Source organism: Canis lupus, chromosome 30, assembly GCF_003254725.2.
Source record: "Canis lupus dingo isolate Sandy chromosome 30, ASM325472v2, whole genome shotgun sequence".
Lineage (NCBI taxonomy): Eukaryota > Metazoa > Chordata > Mammalia > Carnivora > Canidae > Canis > Canis lupus.
The window spans coordinates 34,657,584-34,673,919 of NC_064272.1; the positions used below are offsets into that span (position 1 = coordinate 34,657,584).

The window sequence follows — 16,336 nt, forward strand, 5'->3', positions numbered from 1 at the left end:
TCAATAGTCTTTTTTTTTTTCCCCTAAAGATTTTATTTATTTATTTATTCATGAGACGGGGGGGGGGGGGGCAGAGGCAGAAGGAGAAGCAGGCTCCATGCAGGGAGCCTGATGTGGGACCCGATCCCGGGACACCAGGATTACGCCCTGGGCCGAAGGCAGGCGCCAAACCACTGAACCCCCCAGGGACCCCTCAATAGTCTTAATAACAGAAAATTTACACCATGATACCATTAACTCTATAGCTTATTATTATTCAGTGCTGAATGTACTGGTGCTGGGGGCTTGATAAATGCAGTGAAAATTTTCTATTAGATTATTTTGCTTCATTTCAAATATATTGAAACTGCCAGAACAAATGAAGTTATAGCAGAATGCTAAGGCCAAAAACAGATCCAAACATTTATCCCTTTTCTTTAGAATGATCAAATTAAACCGTACATAGAAAAGCCTTCAAAACAACAAACTAAGCTACACTTGAAGAGCCGTAAAAGACCTGGTGTCATTTTCCCCCAAAGCACCCGCAACTACCACCTAATTTTTCCCTTTGTTCATAGACCCGTATGAGTGGGCCAAGTTTTACACAAACAGCCATGACTATACAAGCTTGTTAATAAGGCAAGGAAAGCCTGCTTAACTAATCTTAAGCCATCGGGTATTCAAGATACAAGAGAAAATATCCCTTTGTTTCTTTGATCACCTAATACTTTATTAATCAACAAACATTTACAGAAATATCCTGTGTGCCGTAAGAATGGACAGGGACTGATGGACTATACTCGACCAAATCCAAAGTGGTAAGTGAAGACAGTAAGGTTTGCTGACAAAGGATGCTGACTTCAGGTCAAAATAAAACTGAACCCTAACCAAGTACAATAACCACTGTGAAGATGCCAGGAGATAAAGGCTGCACGAGTGCTCAGCAAGCGGCCTGGATACAGACAAACTCTGTATCACACTCTCAGGAGGGGTCTTCCCTGACCACCCCTTAGAAAATTTTTACGTTTCCTCATTCCCTGAGATCTTAGTACTCCTGCTTCTCCAATCCTTGTCTTTATTATTCTATAGAGAACTACATATTTTCTAATATGAAATGTAAATTCAAGATTTATTTTCTTTATAGTCTACCACTCTCCTCCCACTCAACTATAAGCTCAGCGCAAGCAGGGATTTTTGTCTGTTTTGCTTCCTATTATATTCCCAGACCAACTTACATACCAGACAGATGATGGGCCCTTAAATATTTGACTAACTGAATGCTTAGAGACAAAATCTAGAGGTGGGTTGCAAATCCATTTCTAGATATTACAACACTTACACCAAGTGTCTTGTAGAGACACTTGGCCATGTGTCTCTATTACGATAGATGTGAATACAAACCAGAGACCAAGTACTACTAAGCAAAATAAAGGAAGTTTGTGTACAATTTGAATTCAAGAAACAGAAATAGTGTGTGCACAGGAATCAAGAAAGTTCTCCTTACAGTGGAATTAAATTGCTGTAAAGCTAAGGGTATCAACCTCTCCAACACCAAAATAGAGAACTGTACTATGCAATGCACTGTTAGAACCTTTGAAGAGGGCAGCCTGGGTGGCTCAGCGGTTTAGTGCCACCTTCAGTCCAGGGCGTGATCCTGGAGTCTCAGGATCAAGTCCCACATTGGGCTCCCTGCATAGAGACTACTTCTCCCTCTGCCTGTATCTCTGCATCTCTCTCTGTGTCTCTGTCTCTCATGAATAAATAAAACTCTTAAAAAAAGAACCTTTGGAGAAATGGTAATTTCCTTCAAGCAAAGGTTTTTAGTCTCCCAACAATCTCGGAGGGAACATTTTTTGTTTGCTTGTTTCCCTTTCTGAGCTCAAAATATTTGGAAGCCTTATTTCTTCAAGATAATCAGCATTATGCTGATGATGTACTGAAGGGCAGAAACCGAACAAATCTACAATGCATTATTAATGCTGATGTGCACTTCGGAAGGAAGACATATCGATCACTAAAGTGTTTGCAAAGCATCGTAAAGGAAATTCGAAAACTTACTTCATAGAAATACTCGTTTTCAACTTCAAGTTGTCTTTTTTTTTAAATAAGATGTGTGTTTGTGCTTCCATAGTAAGAAATCCAGGTAATGTGGATGACCTCTGACGACAACTAGAAAAGCTGAATAAACTATAAACATATGTTGGAAGGCATCAGTGAGCTAAGAAGACTGTGAAAAATAACTAGGCCAGGATGCAGGGAAGGGCAAAGACCCAGAAAGGTGAGCTTGGTATTTGAAGCCATTTTTTGCCAAGGTACATGTGCTGATCCCAGAGAAAACAGCTGGGAGGCCAAACATCCTTCTGACAGTCTGAGGGGACAAGGAGACAGGAATTGGCATCTGGCTTTCCAAGTGGCAGCAGAGATTCCTGGTGGATCTGCCCCATTTTGCTTTGGCCATGGGCTTTTCCTCGGAGAGAGGTGAACATGCAGAAAACAAATCCTTGTAGTAACTTTAGCTAGGCTTTAAATATTTCATTTTTGAAGCTGGATCAAGATCAAGAAGCACATGCTACTTTTGTCTTAAATTTCAAAATTAAAAACAAACAAGTCACTCAAAATAAAATTAGTTTTATAATTACTGCTAATAAAGTGTATTTGTAACATGTCCTATACTTGACTAAATATGAAATGCTCTAATTAAGGAAGAACAGAGTTTGAGTTTGTGTGTGAATAGCAAAAGGGAAATATTTTATCCCATGAATCCTAAAAGAATTCTATTTCCTACAGTGAAAACCTCAGAGACTAACACTACTCATACATCCCACCAAACTGAAGCCCATAGTTCATCAAATTACACCAGATGTTTCTAACTCTGGCCCTTAATACAAATAGCTTTACTTAAAACTGAACCTCACACTGAAAAACTATGAACAGAAACTCGAGCAACCATTCATTCAGAACATTCAAAGCACGGATGAGCAGAAGTGAAGAAGTAAGGTTTCACTGAAGATTTTCATCCCAAAGATTTCCTTCATCTTCTAACACCTTGGCGTTTGGGAAAAAAGAAACATGAAAAACAAAGTCGCGTGAGGATATTAAATTTTCACTGATTATAGTGTGAGCCCTAGATATAGCTTAAAATTTAGCAAAACTAGGAGCAGGACTCAAAATAAGCAATGTTTCTGTAGGTATCAAATTGCCTACTTGATAAAACTGAAACAGTATTAAAAACCTGGAACTTTTCAGGGCACCTGAGGGCTCAGTGAGTTACATGTCTGCCTTTGGCTCAGGTCATGATCCTGGAGTCCCAGGATCAAGCCCCACGAGGGGTTCCCGGCTCAGTGGGGTGTCTGTTTCTCCCTCTGCTCCTCCCTCCAGCTTGTGCTCTTTCTCTCTTCTCTCAAATGAATAAAATCTTTAAAAAAAAATGGAACTTTTCAAACTTTATTGGTATTAAGAACTACTTGGTTTTCACGCCATGCTTTGCTATTTTTCCTATACTTAGCTATTTAAGCATCTAAGGTAGTGCTCTACAGCAAACATTAACTATTCACTTCCTAATATTCATTTCTATATTTAGTATCTGGTTTCCAATTATAATATTCTAAATAAACTCATGCAAGACTGAGAGGAATTTTAGGAAATGAGACTTTTCACCTCTAACTTTGGAAGGTTTCCCAGATAAGGTTTTCACTGCTATAATTATAGTGGGCAGTAACAGAACATACACCTACCCTTTAACCCATCCTTGACAAGAAGGAAGTGAAGAAGATGGGGAGGGGTAGGAGGAAAGCTAGCATGGAAACAAGCCAGCAGTCCTTGGTGAGACAAAAAAACAAAGGGTGGGATCACTACCTATGCCTCCCTAAGCCACGCTAGGCATTCTTCTTTCCTTTCTGTTCTGAAAATTCTTATTTAAAATGATTGCCCAAATATAAAAATGGATTAGGAGCTGAGAAAAGTCAGTGTAATTAACAGAGAACTCTTTCAAGACAGAAAACTTGGGTTCACATCCCAGCTCTGTGACTTTTCATGAGATTAGACCAAGTTATTTAACCTCTGTATACTTTTTCCTACTGCTTTTAGAGGGCCCCTGAAAGGATCAATGACGGTAAGAAACATCAAAAAGCCGATAAACAAAAATGCACCAAAGAACCCAGGCTACTGTTTGCCATGGGGCCTAAACAACTGGATCACTTGACAGTATTTTAGTATTCTCTCTAGCTTGGATATCTTTCAAATTGGGAACAGTTATTTGTCCATAATGTTTGAAAGCAATGTCTGAAAGATTTTATAGTGTGGGCTTTGATAAATTGATAAGCTGACAGCCACAATACATGAATTTCACTTGTCTCAAGGGTCTACCCAAATTCTCTTGAGGGAATTATCAGCAATACTTACGCAGATCTGCCTTCCACATCTAGTTTGCCTGGATTGATGCCCTTTTTAGCAAGGATTGAGGAAACTTTTTCTACATCTCCCCTCTCCGCGGCTTTCATCAATCGGTCATCATATTTGTTCCAATCTGCTGCATGCTATGAAAAGGAAAAAAAAAAAAAAGTAAATGTGGCCTACTCTACTATATTAGTAAGACTTTGTCAAGAAGGAAGGAAAAGAGAAAGGAAAGCAATACTGCATAATATATCACTCAATCTCCATTGCATCCCACATTTCCTTCTCCCTGCTGTGCTAACTTCATGAGAAGAGCCTCTCCAAAACACATGACATTCAAGCAATATTTTAAGTTCTACTTTTGAGAAAAAGCATGTTTCTCATTTTCTCTGTTTTCTTTGCCTTCAGAGCAAAGAAAAGAGATTAATAGCTGTTGAACTCCTACACTGTGCCAAGTTGAGTTACTCAAATGATCCCCACTAAACTAAAATTATCATCCCCATTTAACAGATGAGACAAGTCAAGGCTCCAGGGACATTAAAAGACCTGAGTGGCCAAACCCAACCAATACTTCTCATTACTTCCAAAATCAATGTGCTGCTCCTAGTCTCTAATTCCTGCTTTCCGATTTGGCTCTGATTACATATCTCCCGAGACCTTAGATGCAGCGGAATTCTGTACACAATTTAAGACACTCCCCCCTCCCCATTCACACACACACAAACACAAACACACAGCTTGTTTAAAAAGTACTGTTGGAAATATATTTATGGAGACAAATTAGATACATACATTCACACATTTACACATACTCTGTCTCAACAGAGGAAACAATTCATTAAGCTTATATATTAGAATAAAAAGAAACTTCTACATAGAAAAAACTGAAAAAACAGAAGAGACTCTAAAGTATTAACTACTTTAAAATCTTAAAACAAAAGGATTACAGGAGACTTTGATTTTCTTCCTTCTTTTTTACACTTAGCATGTATTTTTTTTTGTTTGTTTAAAAAAGGTTTTTTGTTTTAACAAAACTCAGTACATATATTTAAGAGGAAGGTCAAAGGCAATTTTTTAAATAGGAGGATGTATCACATGATATACATTTTAATTGTATCAAGGCTATTTTTAACTTTGGAGAAAATATATTCAAGACATTCTGAAGCCAATAACTTGGATTTTTTTCTTAGGAGGCAGAAATGTAGAACCCAGAACTAAAATACATACTATTTAATCAAGTAAGGTTTTAGCCTTTTAAAATATTATACAATAAACTTATTGCTAAATTCTGTACTAAGCCCAATACTATTTCTAGAACAAAGAAAGATGTACCTATATTTCACTGAAAGTTACAAAGCAATTCCTCTGTCCATAAATAGCATAACAAATCTCTGAGGGAGGACAAAAATGAATCTTTCATATGAAGCATATCCTCTAAATGACCAGTGGGATTACTTTATATTACCTATAGCCTTCAAACAGCAACACAAAATACCAAGTTTTGAGCTAAATAAGCAGTGTCTTCACTAAAGTGAAAATAAATATGAAAATTGAATATGAAAAAAGTGTAAAATCATTAAAATTTTAATCTACTCCTGAAAAGTAGAATTTCAATGGAATCTGGTTCAAGTACCTACACCAAGCTTCAGCATTTTTGTTGCCAAATTAGTTACATCTGGAGATGAGCCCACTTCCTTCTAACTCCAAAAACTCCAATTGTCAACTCTGAGACTAGCCCAATTTACTGGCTCAAAGTCTAAACTACATTTCAGGCAGTCCGCTTCTTTAAAACGAAACAGTTTACAGACTCTAAATTGGGGAGTGGTAATAGATGTAGGCTTAGGAGACTGTGTTTTCAAATGCCTTAGGGATTAAGTCGTGTTTTAACACACAGATACTCGCTCTAAATTGATTAGTCTAACATTGCAGTTGAAACGATCTCAACGTTATTGCCAAGTAAACTGGCTGCTGGAGAAAGGAGCTATTTAAAACACACACACACACACACACACACACACACACCCAAAAACCTGTAAAGTCCTAGAGCAAGGCTTTTTAGAAGATAATCAAAAGTGATCCAAGTCTCATATGATCATGTGATTTTTCAGTTCCACTTCCCCAAGCACTGTTTTCCACTCCAGGTCACTGTCAGTTAACAGAAATACTGTTCAATTATTAAGATTCTATGATGTGCTTTTTTAAACCCGGAAAAAGAAACAAGAACTTTTGTTTTCTATCACTAGCCCCAACCTGCTAATCGAATACATCAGAAACAGAGGACAAAGAGACTAAAATTAATAAAACAGCAGTACATTTTCAAAGAACACAGTTGAGAAAGCCTAACCAAGAATCTTTCATCGCACTGGGCAGCAGGGATACCTACTCTGTTCTTGGGAGCACAAGAAAACCAACAGTTCATCATAGACAGGATTTGGTTTCTGGTTGCTAGCAGCAAACTACTTGGCATTAAGTTACAAATCTCTGCGGCTCACAAAGCACGCCCTCAGACAAACTCCTAGCCGGTGAATCCGTCCCTCTCTTTACAAATCTTCCTGTTCATGCTGGGCTACACTTAGCTTGGATCTCTAAGGATATTTTCCTCGTCTTCGGGATCCTTCTCCGCCTTCATAACGCTTGGAAAGTATCTTCCCGGCTGAGCAGCACTGGATTCAGAGCAGCCCCGAGTCAGGTACTGTAACTCCTCCTCTCACTGTGCAGAAGCTTTCAATGAAGCTGGCCCCTTCGGGGACTCCGCTGGAGAACCTGAACAGCACTCTACATCCTGCTGCCTCAACCCTGCAGCACAGACGCTCCGGTGCATGATAATAAAACTGTCCACCTCCGAATCCCCCCCGTAAACAGTGGCTAGACGGCCTCCCATTGGTCAGGCTCTATTTTAGATTCCATACGCCTTGACAGCTGAGTGATAGAAAGGAGCAGCTAAGAATATACTGTAAATGCATGCTTCTCCTCTGAGTAATAAATTTCAGGTCCACTGGGGACAAATGACTCAAACACATTGTATAACGTGCTTATTATACACCGCGTGACGTTAGGACAACACTGGTGAGGGGTGAATTTGGCTATTCCACGAGACAATGTTTAAAACCAGTTTCAGTCTTAGGATCTATCATGAAGTTATAATAGTCTTGATAAACAGAATATAAAATTCTATTTTAAGCAAATGTGTCACACTTTAACACACACACACAGAGTAACGTTTTCAAATTTTCTCCATTTTCTTTCATACCCCTATCAGGCTCACTGCATACAACCAGGTTTCAGTTTACAACTGCTGCCAGTCTGTCTCCTAACATGTTAAATGAGAAGAGCCAGAGGCACTGCCAAGATATTAAATAGACTGCATTATGATGAATACTTTCAACAAATTTTAAATTTAACTCAGTACTCTTAATTTCTAAGTTTAGCACCCTGCCCGATATGACAAGTAAATATTTTATTGGTGGAAAATCAAATTATCTGGATTCAGGAATTTTAAAAAAAATAAACAGATTAAAAGCTAAAGGAGGCAAATGCATATTAAACACTGGGCTAGACTGTAAATACAACTCCATCTGGGGACAAAGCAGACTACGTCTCTACATTCCTTATGATGTTTAGCATACTTGTGCCAATGTTCCTTACATTATTAAGGAATATAACAAACATCTGCAAATTCCAGGGTGTTTTCTTACCTTCTATTACCACAATAGCGTGACAATAATTTCTACTTCCTAAAAAGACAAATTTGGGAAAACTGTTTCATGGCAATGCAAAACACTCCCAATACATTCTTCATTTACAGGAAGGAGGTAACTGCTATACTATAGATCATGCTGCCAGTTAAAAATTCTGCTATGAACTTAAGCAATCCGCTCCCTACTAAGTTTAAAATATTAGATACATATTCTAATTATTAAATATGTAAGTTCATACACCATAATTTATTGTTTTTGAAACAATTATTTTTTCCCCAAAATCACATTAGACATCACAATGGATTCTTGGCTAGAGACTCCACTCACTCTATCTCACCCTTCTTCAGAGGAAATCTGGGATGAAACTCAGACCCTGTCCTTTGGTTAACAAAGCAAGCACATTCTTTCTAGAAATAGGACAGCAAAAGCAAAGGAAGTAAAAAGGAGGAAATCTGTAATGAGTAATAAAAGCCATATAAGGAACTGTTCATGCAAAGGCTCAGAAAGATGGGATTTACATGCCCTCCTATACTGCAGACGTCCTGAGCCTCTCCACCCACTCACAATCTCTTGTTCCTACTCTCACACCTTCCTTCCCAGCTATTTCTCAAAAGCTCTAAGTCCCACCTTTGCTGTCCCCCATGCCTGTAGGTTCTTCTCTCACTTTCTCAAAAGGTACTACCTCAGGGGGCTTCTCAAAACTCATATCTAAACAACCCCAGCCTTACTCTACTCTTACCACTTTTTTTTTTTTTTTTAAAGTAACATCCAATGTGAGATTGAACTCACATCCACAAGATCAAGAATCACACGCTCTGAGCCAGGTAGGTACCCCTTGCTACCACTCTTAACCTTCCTGCCCTGTTTTACTTTTCTTCATAATACCCATCACTATCTGCCATTATATCATATGTTTATTTATTAGCTGACTGCCTATGTCTGCTTTTTGCTTCAAAAAGAATCAAAAGAGGAGCGCCTGGGTGGCTCATTTGCTTGAGCATCTGCCTTCAGCTCAGGTCATGGTCTCAGGGTCCTGGGATTGAGTCCCATATCCAGCTCCCTACTCAGTGGGCAGTCTGCTTCTCCCTCTCCCTTGCCCCTCCCACCTGCTTATGCTCTCTTTCTCTTTCTCTCTCAAATAAATAAATAATATCTTAAAAATAAAGAATCAAAATAATCATGCAGCAGACTGAATTCAACAGCACATTACAAGGATTATACTCCATGACTAAGTGGAGTTTATTCCTGGAATGTAAGGATGGTTCAACATATGAAAAGTGACCAATGTAATACAACACATTAACAGAATTAAGGATGAAAATCACATGAGCATCTCAATTGATGTAAAAAAAAAAAGAGCATTAAACAAGATTCAAACATCTTTCATGATAAAAACATTTCACAAACTGGAAATAGAAGGAAACTACCCAAACATAATAAGGGCCATATATGAAAAGCACATAGCTGACTGTAACATACACAGTGATGAAAGAGTTCCTTAGAGAGTTCTTAGTTCCTCTAAGATGAGGAATAAACCAGGGATGCCCATCCTCACCACTTTTATTCAACACAGTATTGGAAGTCACAGCTAAAACAATTAGGCAATAAAAAAAAAGGAAATTTTATAAAAACTGGAAAGGAAGAAGTAAAATTATCTGTATGTAGATTGTATGATCTTATATCTTAAAAAAAAAAACCCTAAAAATTCCACAAGAAATTACAATGAGATAAGCACTGGGAGTTCTACTATATGTTGGCAAATTGAATTTAAATAAAAAAGAAGAAGAATTTACCTTCTGTGAAAGAGATCCTGCTGTTAATTCCCTAAGTTATAGAATTATAATAACGTATGGTTGAATAAATGAATGGTAGCTAAATTTTAAAAAACAAAAACAAAAAAACTTCTGTATAACAAAGGACACAATCAACAGAGTACAAGGGCAACCTATGGAATGGGAGAAAATATTTGCAAATTATATTAGATACAGGGCTAATATGCAGAATATATGAAGAACTCCTACAACTCAGTAACAGAGATACATATAACCCAGTTAAAAATGGGCAAATGACATGTATAGACATTTCTCCAAGGATAATACACAGATGACCAACAAGCATATAAAAAAATGCTCAAGATGGCTGACCAAAATTTAAGATCTGACCACAAAGCTCTTAAGAAATTATAGGGAGGAAGCTTCGTGACATTGTATTTGACAATGATTTCTTCCATAAGAGACTCTACACTCTGGGAAACAAAGGGTTGCAGAAGGAGAGGTGGGTGGGCTCAACATGATTAATCAGCAGAGAAATTCAAATCAAGATCATGAGATATCACTTCACATTCATTAGAATAACTATCAAAAAAACAGAAAATAGGGGGGATCCCTGGGTGGCACCTGCCTTCGGCCCAGGGTGTGATCCTGGAGTCCCAGGATCAAGTCCCACATCAGGCTCCCTGCATGGAGCCTGCTTCTCCCTCTGTGTCTCTGACTGTGTGTATGTGTCTCTCATGAATAAATTAAAAAAATCTTAAAAAAAGAAAAACAGGAAATAGTAAGTGTTGGTAAGGATGTGGAGAAACTGGAAACTTTGTGCACTGTTGGTAGGGACAAAAAATGGTGCAGCTACATGGAAAACGGGATGGCATTTCATCAAAAAGTTGAAAATTTTAAAAATTAAAAATAGAACTACTATATGATTCAGCAATCCCTAGTCTGTGTATGTATCTGAAAGAATTGAAAGCAGGGTCTCAAAGAGGATCTGTACATCCATGTTCACAATAACCAAGATAAGGGAAGTAACACAAATATCCGTTGATGAATAAACAGATAAACAAAATGTGATATATACATGCAATGGCATATTATTCAGCCATAAAATGGAAGGTAAATCTATTACATGCTACGACATGGATAAATCTTCAGGTCATTATGCTAAGTGAAATAAACCAGTTCCCCAAAAGACTGTATGATTCCATTTATACAAGGTACCTAAAGTAGTCAAATGATAGAAACAGAAAGTAAAATGGTAGTTACCAGGGGCTGGAGGAAGATGGAAGTGGTGAGTTATTGTTTAATGGGTGTAGCTTTTCAGATTTGCAAGATGAAAAGATTCTGGTGATCAATTACACAACAATATGAATATACTTGACACTACTGAACTGTACACTTAAAAATGGTTAAGATTGTAAATTGTATGTGTTTATCACAATTAAAAATAAAAATACTAAAATGAAAGAAATGCAATCTCTTCCAATAATGTTAGCATGATAAAAAATTTAAGAAAAACAAACAAGAAAAAGATTAAAAAAAAAAAACAAGACAAGAGAGTATAGACAAAACAAGATTAGCTATAGGCTAATGATTATTAAAGCTGAGTTATAGGTTCATCAAGATTCATTATACTATTCTCTCAACTTCTGTATATTTTACACATTTTTGATACATGGTCCAATAAATCTGGTTGTTGTATAAATGTGTAAACTATATTACATGCTTAACACCAAGGCCCTTTACAGACTCATTAATATGTAGGAAACACAACACATCCTTTCTATTCAGTCTCCTCTAGATTAAAATTAAGCTATTAACATTTCAACATATTTTAGTGAGTCCACAAGCGTATGCTAACAAGATAAGCCCTGTGATATCAAATGAAAGCATTCAAAAAGCAGCAGTAAATTTTTTAAGGAGCACTAATGTTTACTGGATATTATAACAAATACATTTCTAAAGTCCGGGATTGCAGTCTTTTGGAAAAAAAAAGATATTCATCAAACTCAGAATGCAGCAAGCCAAAGTATGTACAGTAAATGACAAAATACAGCTGTTTCTAGAGAATAAATAGAACACTCTAACACAAGTAGTTATCTCGCTTTCTAGACCTAATGGGATGATAACTTAAAATTCCAAATTAACATAAAGGAAGTCACTTAAAAAGTTGTGACAATGACTCCGTCATATTAACATCAATTTCAAATTATTAAGTTTTTTGAAAATTATGAAATGTTTAATAAAAGTATTTCATGCTCAGTGCAGCAAATCTATAATGCATTTCAGTTTGTATGTTAAAATAGAGAACGTATAATTCCACCATGCAGAAAGATGATTAAAAATGTTGTATATGAACCTCTAATCTCTTTTCTATAAAAGATTTAATCAAGATTTATTTTAAACCTACATGAGTTCAACAGTTGCTTCATTTACTCAATATTTAGGATACAAGGTCTCCTGAGAAGAGATTTATAGATGCAAATAAAGATACTCTAACATATACGCAAATCCACAGAAAATACTTATATTTAAGAGGTAGACTCAACAGATTACAGCCAAAATGACTGATGGCCAGTTTTAACCTAAAGGGAATTTTTTAAAATTTATATAAATTTATTTTTTATTGGTGTTCAATTTGCCAACATATAGAATAACACCCAGTGCTCATCCCGTCAAGTGCCCACCTCAGTGCCCATCACCCAGTCACCCCCACCCCCACCCACCTCCCCTTCCACCACCCCTAGTTTGTTTCCCAGAGTTAGGAGTCTTTCATGTTCTGTCTCCCTTTCTGATATTTCCCACTCATTTTTTCTGCTTTCCCCTTTATTCCATTTCACTATTTTTTATATTCCACAAATGAATGAGACCATATAATGTTTGTCCTTCTCTGATTGACTTATTTCACTCAGCATAACACCCTCCAGGTCCATCCACGTCGAAGCAAATGGTGGGTATTTGTTGTTTCTAATGGCTGAGGAATATTCCATTGTGTACATAAACCACATCTTCTTTACCCATTCATCTTTTGATGGACACCGAGGCTCCTTCCACAGTGTGGCTATTGTGGATATTGCTGCTATAAACATTGGGGTGCAGGTGTCTTGGCTCTTCACTGCATCTGTATCTGTGGGGTAAATCCCCAGCAGTGCAATTTTTAATTTATTATTCCAAAGAGAAATATACAGGATAACAGTAAAACTTTCATTGAAAACTGCTTAAAACCATGAGGAGTCAAAATATCTAGTTAATTAACAAAAATATCTAATTAACAAATCTTAATAATTTTTGTGTCATGGACCCCCTTTAAGAATCTTATGAAAACCATAGATCCTCCTTTAGAAATTATACATATTCAGAAAAATTCACATTTCTTTTCAGAGAGTTCACTGATCTCCCTACAACATGGAGTCCATGAATTCCTAAATAGAAAACAAATCCTTAACGTAAAGAGAGGCAGCAAGAGAGTTATGTCTTTTATACAAGGTTTATAAAACAAGTACTGAAGAACTGCCAGAGGATTGGAAAATTTGGTTGTTCAATAAAAATTTACTGAGCATCTATGTATAAAGGGATATAAAAACTTCACTCAACTTTCAAATATGTATGATCATTTGCTATGTGCCATGGTGTATGCTGGGTGTTAGGTATACCATAGGGAGGAGACAGACATGAGGCCTGGTCTCAGGCAATTCACAGAAATAAAACCCTCTTATTGACGTCCCAGTGTAAAGAGACAGACATATATGTATGTAAACATGCATACGAGCACAATACACTGTGGTAATCCACAATAACTATGTGTAAGCTATAGAAGTAGTTCAAAAGAGAGAAAAATCAGAAAAGTTTTATAGAAAAACATAACTAAACCATCCACTGAAGAATGAGTAGAAAATCACTAGGTTTGAAACAGCACCACAAATTAGGAAAATACTGGGGATCCTTGGGTGGGCTCAGCGGTTTAGCGCCTGCCTTTGGCCCAGGGCGTGATCCTGGAGTCCCGGGATCCAGTCCCGCGTCGGGCTCCTGGCACGGAGCCTGCTTTTCCCTCCTCCTGTGTTTCTGCCTCTCTCTCTCTCTCTCTCTCTCTCTCTCTCTCTCTCTCTCTCCCATAAATAAATAAATACCAAAAAAACTTAAAAAAAAACAAATTAGGAAAATACCAACTCAACTTGTAGCCCTTGATGGTTTACAAAGCACTTCATATTCATGATTGTCAACTAAAATCTAGACACGATTAACTCACATACACGCACGACCCAGACTTCTTTAAGCTCCAAGCCCACGTATTCAAATATCTTCTTGACAATTCTTCAGCATCCTAAAACCAAAAAACATGTTCTCCCTCCTGAAATCTCATCCTATTGCAAGCTGTGGTAACACAGCAAACGATCCTATGATCTATCTAGTTGCACAAGACAAAAATCTAGAAATAAGTCTTTTTTTAAGATTTTATTTATTTATTCATGAGAGACACACAGAGAGAGGCAGGGACATAGGCAGAGGGAGAAGCAGACTTCCTGCAGGGAGCTCAATTCAGGACTTGATCCCAGAACTCCAGGATCACAACCTGAGCAAAAGACAGATGCTCAACCACTGAGCCACCCAGGTACCCTAGAAATCAGTCTTGATGACCCTCCTTTCTTTGGTCCTCAATCACCAAATCCTGGTGATTTTACTTCCCCATAATTGCTCAAATCCCTCTGCTTCTCTCCATGCCTGTCAACATTACCTGACTTCAGGTAGCAGCATCCCTCACCACAATGAACACAGTGATGAACAGTCTGGCCATATTCATTTCATCCCTTCCCTGTATTCTCCACACTGTAGCCAGAATGGTTTTTCCAAACTGTAAACCTAGTCATACTACTGCCACCAGCATTCCCTTCCATGTACCCTGCCCCAACCCCCCACTCACGATCCTTCAACATTTTTCTATTCTTGTAGGATAAAGACAAAACTCCTTAATGGGGTCCATAAATCCCTCAACAGTGTTGCCCCAACAACCTCCTCACCTCATCACATGAGTTAACAGTGTTTCTCCTGTTATGTATGTAGCTACCAAGGCATAGGAGATCATGGAATTTTGTTCACTATAATTAGTTGCAGAATGATTTGGGAATCCTATCATTACAACTTCTTGTCCGGTGCTTTCCGATAATTAAGCTGTTTCCATTTCTCTAATTGTCTGAAAACAAATCTTTGTTGTAAAAAACACAAGTGGTATTTTAGAATTTTAAACATAAGCTTTTAGATCTCCTTCTAGCAGAAAAGGATGAAAGCTTCCACATTTGCATATCTACACTTTTATGAAGTACCTACTACATGTCATGCATGGTACTAGGGATACAGCAGTGAATAAACCAGCCTAAGTATTTTTTAAATACTTTATTAAAGTGTGACTGACATGTAAAGAGCTGTACATATTTAATTCATAAATTCAATGGGTTTGGGGATAAGTATACACCCCTAAAACCATCACAACCATCAGAGCCACAAATTACCAGTCACTCTTCTAATGGAATTTGATGTTCTAATGGGGTAAGATAGGTTAACAATTATGGAAAACAAGAAAGCATCAGGTGCAAACAGGGAAAGGAGATGTGATGGAATGCTGGAGTATGATTAGAATGCATAGACTTGGTAACTCAAAAGTTCTGAGAAGGTGATGCTGATGGTGGGATTCCAATGACAGGTAGCAACCAGATTGTGAGAACGGACATTTCAGATGGAGGGAACAAACTAGTGAAAGCATGTCTGAAAGAAGGCCAATATAGCTGATGTATAATGAGTAAGAAGGATCACAGAATGAGATGAGGGTACAGAGGAGATGAGGATCTAAAAGTGGGATTCTCTAGTTTTGTCTTAAACATTTTTCAAAAGAGATTTCCTCAAGAACTACGACAATTATTTTTCATAGGGTTCTTCTGGCCACTTTAGAATCAAGACTAAAAAAAAAAAAATTCATCCCGACATACTATCTTTTTTCACTTCCAAGAATTTATTTAAAAATAACCGGCTGAAGTTCAACTTGCCTTGAAATGTTTATAAGATTAATTATTTTAACATAAGAGATATTATAATCTAGCTCACCCACATCAGACCTAGAAACCTGAACAAACCTGGACATGAACTTCACTAAAAAATCCACCATAAAAGGAAAACAGCACCTCCAAAAAGTAGGATTTCATAATCACATCCACAAGATAAGGCTCTTCAAATAAAAAGATCACAGGGGCAACTAAATAGAGTCTTCTCCGAGGGGGAAAAAAATCCTAAATATAAACTAAACAACATGTACGTTTAGGCAAACTGCCCTAAATATCTCATTGAAACAAAGAACAGGCACTGATAGGACTCTACAATTGTCAACATTCCCCATTACTGAACCCAAGAAAAGCTCTGCCACAGCTGAACACTGAGCGAACAGCACAAAGCAAAGCTCATGAAGCATAAACATTCCTTGCAGATTAGGCTGTACAATTAAGAACTGTTCTA

The 16,336-nt window shown here is 37.4% G+C and overlaps 1 protein-coding gene across 3 annotated transcripts in view; it reads right to left on the reverse strand.

Annotated features, from left to right (window-relative positions):
* Nucleotides 1-16,336, reverse strand: part of UACA (uveal autoantigen with coiled-coil domains and ankyrin repeats) — a 90,959-nt gene that overhangs the window by 38,392 nt on the left and 36,231 nt on the right. Inside the window, exons 1-2 of one of the 3 annotated variants that reach the window (XM_025472305.3) lie at nt 6,755-7,187; nt 4,381-4,514 (exon numbers count right to left, since the gene is read on the reverse strand). In XM_025472305.3, the coding sequence (XP_025328090.1) occupies nt 4,381-4,514; nt 6,755-6,838 (218 nt within the window). In that variant the 5' untranslated portion in view covers nt 6,839-7,187. Of the gene's footprint in view, nt 1-4,380; nt 4,515-6,754; nt 7,188-16,336 lie in introns of those variants that run through there. The other 2 variants (XM_025472307.3, XM_025472306.3) reach the window with 2 other exon arrangements.